The following is a 17,080-nucleotide window of genomic DNA, read 5'->3' as shown; positions in this document are numbered from 1 at the left end:
AGTGAACGCCAATTCCAAATGGTTGCATGTCCATTAAATGTCCACCATTTTAAAGGCTACCATTTCAAAGGCTACCATTGAGAAGCTGCGCCTTTCGTATAGTACTCATGGCATCCCAGAGATATTGGTCACAGACAGTGGTATCCCTTTTACTAGTGAAGAGTTTGCGCACTTCCAGGAAGTCAAACGGAATGAGATACATCCCAACAGTCTCATCCCACCCTTCCTATCCCACCCTTCCTCAAACGGTCTGGCAGAATGGGCGGTACAGATATTCAAGAGGGACATGAGGAAACAGGCCGTGGGATCCATGGAGAAGAGGTTGGTTAGTCTTTTGTTCAAATACTGTACCACACAACACATGATGACCAGAGTGGCACCAGCGGAACTGAGCCGAAGTCTGTGGACCTGCCTTAGCCTGATCTTTCCCGATATGAGCAGGAAAGTAGAATGAAGACTAGATCTCCGGAGGTAGTACTGTAGCAGACAGATGCAGGACCAGAGGACACATTGTACATCCGGATCTTTGGAGACGGTGCCCGGTGGATACCAGGGACTGTGGTGGAACGGTACATATCTGCTCTTCTATTTCTCTCGGACAGTTAGTCGGCCTATGGAACATTCCCTGCAATATGATTGCTCCAAGTTCTATCCATAAGGCTTCATTTGAAGAGCCTTCTAAGACATCATCCCTCCGTACTGCTGTAATTGTTTTCCTGATCAAAATTGTGACACCCCTCTATTTTTTATCTCCTTCCCTGTCTCAACTGAAGATCCTACATCCTGGAATATTGAGCTGCCAATCCTGCCCCTAGCTCAATCATGTCTCAGTAACAGCAATGACATCAACCTCGGTTTTATTTTGTGCCCTCAACTCATCTGTCTTGTTCATCAGACTCCTTGCATTAAAATAAATATCATCTAATCCTGCCAAACCCCCTTGTGTCTTAACTGTCTAGAAATCCTACGCCTTCTTGATTCTCATTTGATGTTTCTTCTAATTTTAATCTCTCTCTGCTGAACCTTTTGTCAGTATCCGAGCCCTCTGCCCAGTTATCTTAAACCCTCCCCAACAGCACTAGCAAACTTTCCTGCAATGACCCTGGACCCATTTCAGAAACCCATCTGCCTTGTACAGGTCCCACTGTCCCCAAAAGAGGTCCCAGTGTCCCAGAAATCTAAATCTCTCCCCCCTGCACCATCTCTCCAGCCCCACATTAATCCAGTCTAACCTCCCATTTCTATACTCTATAGCACGTGGCACTGGAAGTAATCCAGATATTACTACCTTCTGTGTCCTGTTTTTAATCTACTTCCTAGCTCCCTAAATTCTGCTTTCAGGACCTCATCCCCTTTTTTGTCTACATAGTTGGTACCATTGTGTATCACAATCCTTGTCTGTTTGCTCCCCCCTTCCCCATTTTCAATGAGCCCTGCAGCCATTTAGTGACATCCCTGACCCTGGCATTAGGGAGGCAACATACCATCCTCGAGTCTCTTTTGCAGGCGCAGAAATGCCTGTCCGTTTCCCCTACAATTGAATCACCTACCACAAAGCCGAATGGGTTGAGGAATATCCAGACCACTCCCTGCCTTCCTCTTCATCTTTTGGTCATTGGTGCTTCAGGAACCTGGAATTTACAGTATAAATGGAGTTTGTCGTGTTAATCACCCTGGGGTAACACGGACTGCAACTGGATGCAGTTGTACCGGAAAGTAGACTCCAAACGTTGATGTTTGTTCAATACGTTTCATTGAACCTGTAAAGCAGTGCACACAGTTCGCCGTGGGTTTGACACTCTACTAACCTAAGCGTGCTTACTATAACTAACTAGACCAGACTAGCTCTGAGCCATGTGTAGAAGGTGCAAACTGATATATACACCCTGACTGTCACTACAGTTGTCACCAGTGAAAAGAGGCAGAGGGTTGATGCCCCGTGTGTTTTATAGTGGGAAACCCTCTTCTAGTGTTCTGCCTGGTGATTGGTTATGTTCTGTCCTGTGTGTTGATTGGCTGTACTGAGTGTCTGTCACTTCCTGTCTGTATCTCATTATGTGCATGAGTGCATATTATGCCAGAGTTCTCCATATAAAATCAACAGCGGTGTTCACAAAGTTGTATGATCCTGAAGTTTCATTTTGCCAAGTACTGTAAGTTTCAGTTCATGGTTTGTTGTTGAAATTGGTTCTGTAATGGTTAACAGTCAATTGGCCATTAAATGGTGATTGCCATTTTTATACTGCAGTGTGGTGGTGAAGCCACAATTACAAAGGGGCACATATAATTCTGCTGTTCCCTTGGTATTGGAGCAGGGATCCAATCATGCATGATATCCACTCCGAATATGTGGTGCAGGTGTTTTTTTTTCTAAATTAAAAAACATTAATGGTCATATGGTTTTAAAATTGGTCTCGAATAGTATAGTAAACCTGTCCTTTTTGTTTTTCCTGGGCTGCTTTGAGTTATACTTTTGCCTCACTGATGAGCCTGAGTGTTATTTCACTTGACCACTGCAGTTAAAGGAGGTGTGAAACTGACCATCAGCCACATCCCAATTATTTGAAGTATGTGCCCTTTCCTATTTTGTGTGTAGTGTTTCAGCTGCAATAGAAAACAACTATGCAAAGGAAAACTTAATGACGACCATATTTTTGAATATCATACAAAATATACTTCTTGTATTTCCATATTTGAGGAACTAGTTTTCTTTCACAATAACTTACCTGTTCAGTGGTTTATAACAGCTGACTTTATACTCTTTTATCAAGACTAATGTGAAACACAATGCTTTTCTTATCCTTGATTCACAATGCTTACTCCTGTTGCTTTTTTTGGAGACAGTTTTAAAAAGATAGTGTCACCTCAAACATGTTCTGTGGAACTTTAATTTGAAATGGTTTCTCTCTCGGAAATAAATCTTGAGATGAAAACAGTTATTTGTTTAATGGAAAATCAGTGCATAGTTCACTAGTTATTGTAAGGATCCTTAAAACCTCTGGCTGAGAGCCACAGTTCTAATTTTCAATATATTGGAGCCATTCCCAAGTGCATGCTACAAGCCTTATTTTTTAATGATGCAGATGTGAATATGAATACACTAAAGTATTAGCAGAAGCTGAAAAAATATAGATATCAGTTGTTTAATACTTGTACTTCCATATTTAAGCAGTAAATCAAGTCAAAGACTCATCTAATCGTGTCAGCCCCTAAAAAGGAGACAATTTGATTCCTTCAGATGCACCTCCTGCAAACATCCAGAAATATACTTGCTGTTTAGTTCTTTGACAGATGTGGTATGTCAGTCAGGCTCACAGTAAGTTCTTGGTTGAATGGTCATCTTCTGTTTTCTTATCAAGCACACCATTGGTTTATAGCTCCTAATAATTGTATGGATGTTGATATGCCGCATACAATAGCAATTCAAAGCTTTTTGATAGAAGCAAATATCATATTCTTCCTACCTTTAATTAGTAGTCATACTTAATACTTTCTAAAACACATCTATTTTCATGTGTCCTCTTTAAAAACACAATCACTTGTGTTTCTTTTGGACTTAAGATCTTTTGACACTATTTCAAAGAAGAGCGGAAGAGTAATGGCGTCATGTTCTGGCCAATATTTATTCCTCAACCAGCATTGCTTTTACATGCATGCATATAAATTGGTGGTTATCTTCTTTGTGAGGCTTTGCTCTGTGCCAATTGGTTGCATTACACTTAAGGAACCTGCTAAATGCTTGTCTGTTTTGTTTTTCCATTCCTGTCCTGCAACCTTGCAGATTTTGTTGTAAACTGCAGACTTTGGTCAAACTGAAAGCACCCCTGGTCTAATGTACTGGCCCAGGATCTCCCTTGATGCTCTATGGCATAGCCCATGATGTTATTTTGATGGACTTGGCAAGCAGCCAATTGGTGCCTCTGAAATCCTGGGACGTCTTCAGTTCTCATTTGGTCAAGCTTGTCAAGAGAGTTTTCTGGAAGATTCAGAAATACAAAGGACAGCTTCATTTTGTGTCACAGTTCTGGCCAGACCTAAAGAACAGCCAGGAGCCGGCTTAAGCACTCTCTCCCTATCAGATCTGAGAAAGATTAAACCTCTGATTGAAAGGCGAGTGACCTGAAACTGACCTACCTGTCTGCTGTCAGTTTAACCTGTGGAAATTCCACTGAAAGTATTCTTGATGGCAAAACTGCAGACAAGCGGTCGACATGTAGAGTGGACGGACAATCGTTGTTTAAATTTCCAGGTAGAATTCTAAGATTGTCTCAGGCTGCTGGAAGCTTGTCAGGACTTTTGGGGGGGGGGGGGGGGGGGGGGGGTTGGGGGGGGGGGGGGGTTTGGGTGGCTACAGCAAAGAAACATCTCACACCATTTTAATCCCTGTTATTTAATCCTTTCCCTACCCCCACTGTGTTTGTCGTGTGTATCTGGTTGGAGGGGAAGATGGGGTTTGGAGAACAGTTCGATTAGCACGCCATTATTCCTTCGTACCATTATATGTTCATCTCTTTCCCTGTTATAAACAATTTTATTTTAATGTTTTAATTACAAATCTGGTGCCTGTAATTCATTGGAGCAGTCAAGGATCAAAGATCTCAGGAAAATAGACAAATTGTTGGTTAATTCACTTATGTTGGGACTTCAGGATCTGTGGGGCTGGAATTGACCTTGCCCAGAATGTCGTAACAGCTACACCTGTGATTATACTTAAGAAGTACTTCACTGGCTGTTAAATGGTTTAGGGATGTTGAAAAGTTGTGGAAGGTACTATATGAATGCAATTAGTAATTTTACATATTAAGCAAGCGCAACGTTTGTTAGAAATATGTAGGTCATTATTCAGTGCAGGAACATTTTCCTTAAAGGGAAAAAAATGTGCAAGCTTGGTACTTTTTGCTCAATGGAGTTCAGTTTTTATGTACAGGTTGCAGTCCTTGATTACAGTTTATAGTAGACATGCTCAGATGTATGTAGGAATGCTCTCTGCATTAGATGTTATTGTAACAACAGGCTAGATGGGGGAGGCGTGAGGAAGGGAGCCTGCAGCAACTTGAGGCTATCTATGGCGGTGATCTGGTATTAAAATGCTTGAATGTTTTGAACAAGAAGTGGAAGTAGCTCCAATCATTCAGTCAAAAGAGCAGGAGATTGACCTGATATAACCTAGTTTTAATTTTAAGGTTATGACCCAAATGGGAAATAGTTTTTGTCACTGCTCTAGCAAATTCTCTAATAGATGATGTTCTTCGTCAAATTTAATATAGTTGTGATCTGTCAGTATTTTATATGGTTTGCAGTGACTGCTCTCAAAATAGTTGGTTGGGTGAAATGTTCTGCTCATTCTATCTTTGAGATACTGACAGGCCTATGGAAATGAAATATTTTCTATTGCGATGTCCAGCATCTGCAACTTTCCTTTTCATCTTTACCGGCTGTAAGCATTCTCCAAATTTGGCACCATGCTGGCTGACAAGAATTAGATTAATTTGTTATGCCTGAAGCTGATCTGAGTCTTCTCTCTTGTTCAATAGGTTAATGTAACAGTGGACTACATCAGACAAGCCACACCATCCACGAACGTGACCCCGGCATTCCCTGAACGCACCTGTTCCACAGTTACTATTGGCGGAATGTGAGTAAATCAGAGCTGGGGCAGATTTCTTGGAGAACCAGTTAGTGTTTTTTATTGACAAACGTTAATTGGATCACAGGAGACTTAACTGTGGGAAGGTGAGGGTGTAGACCTGGCACATCTACCAGCATTCTGAAATCCAGCTAACCAATGCAATAATGATGTTTCTGCTTAAATTTGTTTTAACACTGTGTAGTCTGGACAATTATGAAAGAACGCCTCTTGGGACTTAAATATGTACAGCTTCCAAAATGTCAATTCCTGAAAATGTCATACTTTGAGTGATTGTTTCTCAGTCATTAGATTATTGTTTGAGTAATGACTCTGGGGGCTGATGTCGCAGTGCTCATTCCTACGATGCAGTAAAGATTAGAATATTGTTCCGATATTTCTGCTGGTTTCCCAGAAAACAATGTGATATAGCATTTGTGGGCTATAATGCGTGTGGATAATAACCTTGTAAATATGGGTACTAGATTTCTACCTCGCATAAGTTAGGAATCCAACCGGAACTTCTATTCCTGAGCCACTGGCAGCTGGAGTTGGTTGGGGAAGAACTGTGTCTGCTGTCTGCACCAGTGACTGCCAAATTTTAGCAAAGAGCTCTTGCCCAATTGTAAAGTGAATGGACACCATGTGTTCTTTTAAGTAAATTCAGTAAATTAAATAAATACATCACACATGTTTCTCTCCATGTTGTGACCGCCTAATGCATTTGCACTTCTCAGCTGTGTACATTTTCACCAGCAACAGTGTTGCACCATTAAGTATTTTGAGACAACACTTTGTATTATTATAAGAAAAATTATCTGCCGGATTGAAACAACATTGTTTCTCTCACAAGGGAGATTTGTACAACTCTAATCAATGGACCGGGGCTCTGTTTTAGACTCCCTTGGGTCTTCACTACATGTGGGGAAAGGTCACAGCTTTTGCTTGGAGACTGCTCCACTGCTTGGGAAAAAAAAGAGTAGAAAGAATGGAAATAGCCTATCCCCTAATCCATACCCAGTCTTGGAGGTTGTTTAAATGTAAATCTTAAATTCCTTTTCCTATATTCATGATCCAAGTCAGATCCAAGCTTGTATCTGCAAATTTCAGTCCCCCAGCATGTAAGACTGAATTTCTCATTGATTCTTTCGACGTGCTTTCTCTATATAATTAATTCTCTTCTTTTCTGTCCGAATCTATGTTTTAGTTAGTTTGAAGTCAAGTGAGTAGAGAATGTTCATCACTAGCTCGATACAGCATCATACCTAGTCAGTACAGGTTTTTCTGGCTCAAATCGTTGTGCAGGCAGGTCTGAATCACTGTTACAAATTGAGCTGTTCTAGGATATGTACAGATCTCTTCATAAAACACATTGCTAAAGTGGTTCGTAGAGAAGTGTTTTGCTTCATTAATCTTTTCCTCATAATCTGGAAATACGTTGCTGATTGATGGGGGAAACATATCATAGAATCGTAGAATCCCTACACTGCAGAAGGAGGCCATTTGGCCTATCAAGGCTGTACCAATTCTCCAAATGAGCACTCTACCCATGTCCACTGCCCTGTCCTCCCCACCTTATCCCCATAGCCTAACCTGCACATCCCGAGGCACTGAATAGCCATGGCCAATCCACCTAAACCACACATCTTTGTATTGCGGGAGGAAACCGGAGCACCCAGAGGAAACCCACGCAGACAGTTGGAAAAAGTACAAACTCCACAGTCAACTAAGGCCGGAATTCAACCTGGGTCCCTGGCGCTGCAAGGAGCAGTGCTAACCACTGTGCCGCCTGTGCCTTCAAGGCTGGATACGTTCCTAAAATTTGAATGCTTGCCTTTGTCAGCAGCTTGTGAGATGGGTAAATTATTAATAGTGTAGATTTTAAACTTTGTTTCAGTGGTTCATGGCATGCACATAAGCAGTCTATGAAACCACACACCTGGTTCAGGATGTTCCTTGTTCAGCTACGTGCTAATGCATGAGGCACTGTCTGATTGTGTGGAAGAAATTTTTTTCAATTCTGGTGCAAAATTACTATCTAGCAGGTGACTAGGAAATGGCTTGGGCCATCTTGAGGTTGTTCCAGGGTTGTGTATTCGATATAAAAACAGAAAATGCTGGAAAAGTTCAGCAGGTTTGGCAGCATCTGTGGAGAGTGAAACCGAGTTAACATTTTGAGTCCGTATGACTCTTCTTCAGTGCAGCCATTATAACGAGGAATATCAAGTATGCAAACAGTGTAAATTGGAATAAATAAAACAAGATTTTGAAAGCATAAGCAGGGTTTTCCATTCAGGGTCAGCGACCAAATACAGGCCTGCATCTGCACCAGGTAGGGACAGGTCAACCAGACTGTGGTTTTTGCAAGACTGGGCAATTAGTGAGAGAAGATGTCGATATCAAAGGATAGTGGACGGGCTCTTTAAGCTGGAGGGTCAATAGAAGGCCTTCCGGCACTGAACGCAGTGCATTCTGCTGTTGCCAGATAAGAAGTGGCACTTCTATGTTGAAGGATCCTCTCAGTATTTTAAACAATTAAGAAAAATGGTCACAACTGCCAAATTACTATCGTGGAGGGAGAAATCTTTCTGCAGGGCTGTAGACCAGTTACATATGGCAGCTGCAGGTGGTGGCGGCAGTGCAATTCTGCCCTCAACAAACCCAAGTTATTAGTACAAGCGAAAAATACTGCAGATGCTGGAAATCTGAAATAAAAACAAGTTCTGGAAAAACCCAGGTCTGGAGACATGTGGAGAGATAAACAGAGTTAATGTTTTGAGTCCGTATGACACTTCCTCGGAGCTTATGTTGACAACTGTGGTTGCAAACTGAGCTTCATTTGGCTGCTTCTAGGGGCCCCTTTGTTCCATTACGATCTGTCTTGTGTCGTGTTGGGCTGTTGCATTGGAATGTTTGGAAGCTAGAGGGCAGCTTTTGGATAACGTGTGTATGGGGTGCACTACTATCTTGCAGTCAGATAAAACAAAATCAGTTCAAAGCTCTGACGTGTCAGTGAAAAATGTGTGCTTTACAGTAGTGATCGCTCCGTTTTGGTTTTATTCTGCCTGGTTTTTTTTGTGCAGAGTGTTTGTCTGGGCTGAGCACCTCGTCAGAGTTACAGTGGCCTATCCAAAGAGATGGGTATTTAAGAGCATTTTCGGAACCTATTCTATCCACTCGTGTTGATAAACAAAAATAACGCCAGCAAAAAAGAAAGCTGCCAGCTTTTCTGGCTCAGCAAACAACCATTGGCAGAGGAACTTGGGTGAAGACCCAAACTGTCTATTTGATGAGGGAAATATAACTAGCAGAAACCCAAGAAACAGAGTAAAAATGTCTTAAGAGGTAGATTCATCCTTAGCAGAAAGTTAGTGTTTCAAAAATTTTCAATGATTTAAAAATAAACTTTTGTGTCATTCCCAATATCCGTTTCCCAGCATTGCTGCTCAAAGGCAGCTGTACTGTTGCGCTAACAAATGTGAATTCATCAGTTGTTTCTGTATCCATGCAGCAGTGTTGGAGTCTGCCTTGTTTTAATAGAAGATTGAAAAACAAAATGCTGTCGACGCTATTCATCCAAACTTATATTACAAAATTGCCAAACCATTTTTCTAATACGTTGCGTTAAAATTCCCGTGTTTATTGAAAATACTGTTGTAGCTGCTGTTCTGTCACTGTTGAGGCACACTTGCAGGCTGTAGTCCTAGGTTGTTAAACTGACAAGCTCATTCTTTTATTACAAATTATTCCTTCGTGCTTTGAATGTGAAATGGGGGGGCATCACTGAATTCATCAACACTGGTACCGGCAAACCCTTTTAAGATGCTAACGGATGTTGAGAAAGGACAAGACTTTAATGCCATACAGCTGCTTGTGATAACTGTATTTAACAAAAATAGTGAACTCGTGAGATTTTTCCCCTCATTTTAATGTTTCCAATTTTTTCCCAAAGCAACCATTTGATTAATTTTGAACAAAGAAATTAAACAATTCAGCAGACATATTGAGCAACCGATGGCTTAGAGCCATGTGTTTGGAGGAACGTGGTTTGAATCCAAACTCACCTCTGTACCCACAAAGTTGCTGTAGGGAGTGTTATATAGAGGCTGGGAAGCTATTTCCTCAGACCATGTGTGCAGCTCCCTGAAGCTGAGTCAGAATAGTATTGGCTGATGTATTTTTCTTTGTTTATTCTTGGGATGTGTGTGTCGCTGGCACGGCAAGTTGGTTGCAAGAGGTGATTTCTCAGTGCTGTTCTGACTTTATCAAATGACCTTGCAAGTCCAATAAGACAACCACTTGATGGGCTTTTGAAGATCCACCTAAAAAGGTGGTTTCGAGAGTATCTTTGGAAGAGTTAAAGCCTCTACAATCAAATGCAAATATTGCTGGTGTAGGGAGAGCCCACCAGCTTTCATGAGGACAGTTGGGCTTGATATTCACTCTTAATTTGATTTCCTTTCTGCGTCTTGATCCCTCCTTAAATTGTTGCCGTGTGTGAGTTCTCTCCATTGGATTGGGACGCATGAGGCCAGATTACGATGTGCCGACTGTGACTTTCAAACAATTCCAGTCTAATTTTGCAGAATATGCCCATGATATAAACATGACGGATTTCAAAGCTGCCAGAGTCTATGACGATACAAAAACACTTCTGAGAAGCGATTCTGTAAGGAGATGCTCTTGCCTCAGTTAGTAAATAAATGATTGGATGGCATACTTCAGAACAATAAATTCATCTTTGTTTCAACTCCCACCTTGAAGGAACTTCACACAATTTATATATATATTTGGTTAGAAATGTTTTTTTCATTCGGTAGCTGGGTTGCTTACATCAATCATTGTGACATTCACCAGGAATTGATTTTGCGTGTGCTTGACATTGCTGATTCCTTGTCATACTTTTTAAACAGAGAGCGATATGTTTCTGTTGGTTTTATTTCCATACTAACGGGGACTTTTTTTGTAGAACATAAACATAAGAACATAGGAAAAAGAGTAGGCAATTCAGCTCCTCGAGGCTGCTCCATCATTCAGCACGATCATGGCTGATTACATCTCGACCTCAAACCCCATTTCCTTGCCCATTCTCCATAACCCTTCAATCTATTACTAATGAAAAATATATCTCCTCAAATTTACACAATGTGTCCAACACACTCTGAGGTAGTGAATTGCATAGATTCATGACACTTTGAGAGAAGTAATTTCTCCTTATCTGTGTTTTACATCTGCTGTCCCTTATCCTAAAACTGACATCTTGTTCCAGATTGCCCCAGAAGAGGAAGCATCTGCGCTTGGTCTATTTAGTCAATACCTTTTATCATCTTGAACACCTCAATTAGGTCTCTTCTCATTCTTCTAAATTTGAGAGTGTGTAGGCCTAAACTACTCAATCTCCTTTCATAAGACTTATAAGCCTCGTCTCTGGAATCAATCTAGTAAACCTCCCCTAAATTGCCTCTAATGCAATTCCTTCTTAAATAAGGGGACCAAAACTGTGCACAGTACTTCAGGTGTGATATCACCAATGCCTTGTACAGTTGTAGCAACACTTCCCTATTTTTATACTCTATCCCTTTAGCCATAAATGCCAAAATTCCATTTGTCTTCCTTATTACCTGCTGTACCTGCATGCTAGTTTTCTGCGATTCATGCACAATAACACCCAGATCCCTCAGCACTGAAGCACTTTGAAGTTTCTCTCCATTTACACAATAAGCTGCATTCTATTTTTCTGACCTAAATGGATACCCTCACTCTTATCCAACTCCATTTGCCAAATTTTGGTCCACTCACCTCCCTCTCTAAATCCATTTTTAAAGTTCTTAATTCCTCATTGCAACTTACTATCCCACCTATTTTAGTGTCATCTGCAAATTTGATTATAGTACCTTTCATCCATGCATCCAAGTAATTAATATATATTGTAAACAGTTGGGACCCGAGGACCGAACCCTGTGCCACCTCACCAGTTACACCTTGCCAACCAGAAAAAGACTCACTTATCCAAACTCTCTGCCTTCTGTCAGTTAGCCAGTCACCTATCTAACATATTAAATTAACCCTAATTCCTTGTGTAGTAAGCTAGATAATTTGTGTTCTCTTCCCCCTAAAACGGTTACTGTTTTAGTGACCATCATCTGTATTTTTCATTAACTGAAATGAGCATGGGGCAATGATGCTGTTGTATCTCAAAATCATGCCTGGCATTAAGAATTTTAGCTTGGATCAAACTTAATGCTGTTATGATCCCAGTTGATGTTATAACTGGATGGAAGATCTGAGAGTGAAACCGTAGCTCAAAAGACCATAACGTTAAATTTTTATAAAACATGAAGGAACTGAGTCACAGGACTGCTAATTAGATTTTAAAACATTTAGTAAACATGAAAAGTTGGCTGATTATACACTACTCCTTTACTATTGCTTAACAAATACACAAATGTAAAGATTAAATCACGGTGGCACAGTACTTAGCATTGCTGCCTCACAGCTCCAGAGTCCCAGGCTCAATTCCGACCTCGGGTGACTGTCCGTGTGGAGTTTGCACTTTCTCCCTGTATCTGTGTGGGTTTCTTCCCGGTGCTCCGGTTTCCTCCCACAGTTCAAAGATGTGCAAGTTAGGTGGATTGGCCATGCTAAATTGCCCCTTTGTGTCAAAACGGTTAGATGGGGTTTACTGTGTTACGGGGATAGGGTGAAGGTGTGGGCTAAGTAGTGTGCTCTTTCCAAGGGGCGGTGCAGACCTGATGGGGCCGAATGGACTCCTTCTGCACAGTATATTCTCCGATTAACGTGGATTACAAAGTATATTCTGAGATACAATAGTCTCACTAACACAAAAAGCCCCTTTTTAAGCATGCAGGATGACTAGTCAAATACAAGTACTCCGCTCTGAACCCAAGTTCATGTCTGTGGACTTTTCCTCAGATTCCCCCCAGATGATGGTCACATGAGTTTCCAAACTCTACTCCTAAAAACCCACTTTAAAATCTTCTCTCCTAATAATGCTTTCCCTTTGTGGTTTGTATTTTGAAGTCCAGTCCAAGTTTTACAAATAACACTTTAAAACAAACTTCTGCTCCACTTTTAACAGTGAATCAAGTCCAGGATTTTACGCCAAGATCCTTTGGGATTTCTTTGTCTTGACTGCTGTGCAAACTGCTCAGAATTGTTTTACCTCTCGATTCCTAGGCTATTAAAATTACATCAAATGTTTTATCGAGCTCTGAAGTCTGCTGTCCCACTTTAAATCTAGTTACTGTGATTGCCTCTTTTAACTCTGAACACTTTGTTTACTCTTCCTTGCATTCTTCTGAACAATTCCCTGGTCTCTGTTCTCTTATCTCCAGTTGGCTTAAACACACTACCTGCCCCAATTCCCTGGTTATCCGCACTGTACATTTGTACTTTAGGGGGCCTGCCTCTTTGCAGCTCCCATCCAGTCCAGTCTTTCTACTGGCAGAGTTGAGGGATATTCACTTCCCGACGACCTGTCTCCAATTGCTCTGGCTTCCAGTTAAAATTAAAAACAAAGTAACGACCTTCCCTCTGGAAAGTGGCCTCTTGTGCTAAGCTACAACTTCTATTTACTTTTACACTGTCCTCCTATCTAAGCACAATAGAATGATAGTTGAAAATGAAAACAAACCCACACATTCAAATACCTTTGTCCAGCATTGATTTAATTATAGGTTTTACCCTTCCAGGCACAAATATTAAATCAAACCCACCCACTTACTGTACCTTATTTCTAATGTTTACCAATGCAAATATAAATCCCTTAAAACAACCTTTGTTTTCCTAACATTGCATTGCGCCTCTTCTTTCACCTATCCCTATCATATTTTTAACTCATTTCAATGGACCTGGGGTACAGTTCCACAGATGATAGACACATACAAGTGCCTCTATGAACTGGCCCCTCTGCTTATGTAAGCCTGGACTGTGACGTCAGTATGGCTTTTGCATCACACCTAACCCTGACCATGATCAGTATTCACCTGAAATGGAGAGCAAAATAAAATATGCTCCAGCAAAGTTCCTTAATTTCAATAGCCCTTCTGGTACCAGCAACTCTCCAAAGGCCCTTTGTGTGGAATGATGATTGCTGACTGATTATATATTGTTTTTGTGATGTCAGCCTCTATCCAATAAAACCTGAATTAAGCATTCCCCATTCAGAACCTTTCCGGCAAGAGAAAGGAATTCTCTCCATTAATCTCTGTCACATAATTCTGTGCACTGATTTGACTTCTAGTAAAGAAGCCAAAACATTTATCTGGCTCGGTTGAATTCGATGTGTAATATCTCAGATGGATTTTAAAAATAGTTATTGAAGAGGCCTGAGGGTAATATTGAAAAGGTGATTTATCAGTAAACATTTTTAAAAATGCATCTGCTTGAGCTGTGCACACAGCTGATGATTTAAATTCACTGAGACATACAGCTTTGCAAATCAAAGTAAAGCATACTTCAATGTTGTGCAGTGTGCCATTCTTTGAATAAATATTTTATCTCCCCATAATTTGCTGGTTTTAGAGTTGACTATTTACCCTGGAAGGACCCCTGATATTCTCTTGAAATCCAGTGGGCATCTTGTCCTGAAATTGGATACAGGGGCTGTTGGCAAGGGTAGAAGGATGGTCATTGTATAGATGCCAGGCCTATAAAAACGTAGGAACTATATGTGCTTATAATTTTGTCTTTTGGTACTTTCACCTTGTTGCTGCTATAATAAATGTCAACATTTTCTTTGGTGTGCAAGGGAGTATATTCTGCAAGCCTAACAATTAAAGAGATTATATCTGGTGGAAGAAGTCAAGTCAGCTGATAGGCATAGAAGAAATTTACTGAGGCAAATTGCTCCTGTATATTTTTAAAAACTTGACAATTTGCAGTATAAATATTGATGATTACTCTACTAACCATGTCAAGATATCACGCACGGTTCTTTTGAAAAGGAAAGATGCTTAGTTGACTGTAACTGAAGTGAACAAGAGATGTCTGAAGTGCATTCTTATTAAATTTGAGCTGTTTTTTTTACTCTATCCCTGCTACGATCATCAGTTGTGCTATGTCAGTCTTCCTGTAGTTAATTCTGCATGCTGATGGGTAAGTATTTGTACAATAGAGACCTTCGATTAGTGTATTCTCTCTTCCCTGCTCAATACCGGCAGTGCTCTGGGCAGCAGGTATGACTAAGTAGTGGAATTCTATTCCTTTTACGTAAGATTCTGGGATTTGTGCCTTTTTTGTTCTGAGCATTACATTCTGCAATTCTGCATTTATCTTGAGCCAAAAAATAACAGTCTGGACTTTTGCTTTTAACCTTACTTTGCTAGTGCATTTTTTAGTTGATCACTGCTTGTGTTTAATATAATCAAGAAGGAAGAAAACAGTTGCCCATGGATGGTGTGTTAGTATCTTGAAATGGTGTATCTTGATAAATGTTCGCCACCGTAGAACTAGCCTACCCATCTTTAAAGCGATAGAATTATTACAGAATGGATGTTTGATCTCCCTAGTGTTCATGTAAATGAATGTAACTTACGGGTTAAAAGAAAATTGCTGAATAGATTTGGATGAAGTAAGGTTTTTTCATCCATGTGATCCTTTCCTTCCAGAATATCAAACCAACCATTTTCCAATTACAGTATCTACAGTATGTAGGGGTTGGTTAAGCACAGCACGGGCTGGTTTAGTGCACGGCTAAATCGCTGGCTTTGAAAGCAGACCAAGACAGGCCAGCAGCACGGTTCAATTCCTGTACCAGCCTCCCCGAACAGGTGCTGGAATGTGGCGACTAGGGGCTTTTCACAGTAACTTCATTTGAAGCCTACTTGTGACAATAAAGAATTTTCATTTCATTTCTAGGGAACCCTTAAATCAGGGGTGGGCAAACTTTTCCGTGCAAGGGCCGCATTCAGAAATTCACAATTCACAAAGGGCCGCATAGTATATTAAGTAAAATAATTACGTCACCCGGTTATGATTCTGGGCGCCTCATATAGAACATAGAACAGTACAGCACAGAACAGGCCCTTCAGCCCTCGACGTTGTGCCAAGCAATGATCACCCTACTCAAGTCAACGTATCCACCCTATACCAGTAAGTAACCCAACAGCCCCCCCACCCATTAACCTTTAAAAAAAAAATTAAAAAAAAAAAAAAAAAAATTTTTTTTTAAAAGAAAATTTTTTTTTTTTTTTTTTTAATGACTTGGTGGGCCGCAGAAATACCTTTGGCGGGCCGCATGCGGCCCGCGGGCCGTAGTTTGCCCACCCCTGCCTTAAATGAACCAATCTGACAATCTATTCCAGCTTTTATTCAGCTTCTGTACGTATTTTTTAAAACGGCCTAATTCTGTCATAACCTTGCCTTTTGCAACTTTTATCCTACTTAACGTTGCATCTCAAACTAACATTTTATCTTTCTTGTGCTAATTGTGTCTTCTGAGGATGAGGTCCCCCAGTTTATTTGTTCTTTGTAACTGATTCATCTAATATCAGAGATCTATCTTGAGTTTATGAAGAGCAAAACTACTACTACTCGGATACCTTCTTTGTTGTAACCAGTATTGTCTGTAGCACTTGAGGTACAACTTGACTGAAATGTGTACTTACTTAACATGATTTATGGGGATTTTCTTTGTAGATTTCCCTAACTAATATTCTCCCTGTGTTCCTATTCTCCACCGGCTGTTTAATGTCACTCTTCCAAGCTCATTCTATGCTATGTATATCTGGGTGCCAGATATCCCAGATGTTGGTTTAAATTCAGGGGACCCATGTGAAGTACTTGGTCCATAGTGCAGATCATCAAATTTGCAAAAAGTGGAAGAGAGGTTATAAATTAAGAAGCAATGATTTAACTGCCTCTTGGGTTCATTGATGAAGCATTGATCTAAAATTTGCGAGGGCAAGTCATCTCGCAACATATCCCATTAGTTACAGCTCTTCCCCCTACCCCCCCAATCCTTCAGCTCAAAGATGGTGTTGCAATTTGCTGAAAGTGTGCACTGGTAACAATGCAACATGCGTAACAGGGCATCTGAGACCTTGACTAACTATTAGCAAGTTGTCTATTTTCTTCACAAATTAGATTTAAAGATTGAGAAGGAAAAAGGAGGAGTGCAAATCAAATCAGGTATAGAAATAGAGAGGAAAAGAAGAATTGGATTAAGAGAGAGGGGGGTGGGAAAGAGTCCATGGGGGAAAACGTCTAAGGAAAGGAAGACAACAAAAATTAAAAATCTCAAACAGTAATAACCTGCAAGATTTAGACTCTTAGTTTATATTCTATCTTCAGAGAGGTTGAGTAACATTGCAGGATATAAGTTTTATCCTTAAAAGATACTTATGTTGTTTAGTACCAGCCCTAACTTTTTGTGGTGAGTTTAATTGGCGGCAAAACAATAATTCCTTGAAACTCATGGGGAGTTTGAGAATG

The 17,080-nt window shown here is 40.5% G+C and overlaps 1 protein-coding gene across 1 annotated transcript in view; it reads left to right on the top strand.

Annotated features, from left to right (window-relative positions):
- Positions 1-17,080, top strand: part of snd1 (staphylococcal nuclease and tudor domain containing 1) — a 1,128,702-nt gene that overhangs the window by 251,555 nt on the left and 860,067 nt on the right. The window contains 1 exon segment of the mRNA XM_038812228.1: positions 5,535-5,635. Coding sequence (XP_038668156.1) covers positions 5,535-5,635 — 101 coding nt within the window.

This window comes from Scyliorhinus canicula, chromosome 11 (assembly GCF_902713615.1).
Source record: "Scyliorhinus canicula chromosome 11, sScyCan1.1, whole genome shotgun sequence".
Taxonomy (NCBI): Eukaryota; Metazoa; Chordata; class Chondrichthyes; order Carcharhiniformes; family Scyliorhinidae; genus Scyliorhinus; species Scyliorhinus canicula.
This window is presented reverse-complemented; position numbering and strand designations above follow the sequence as displayed.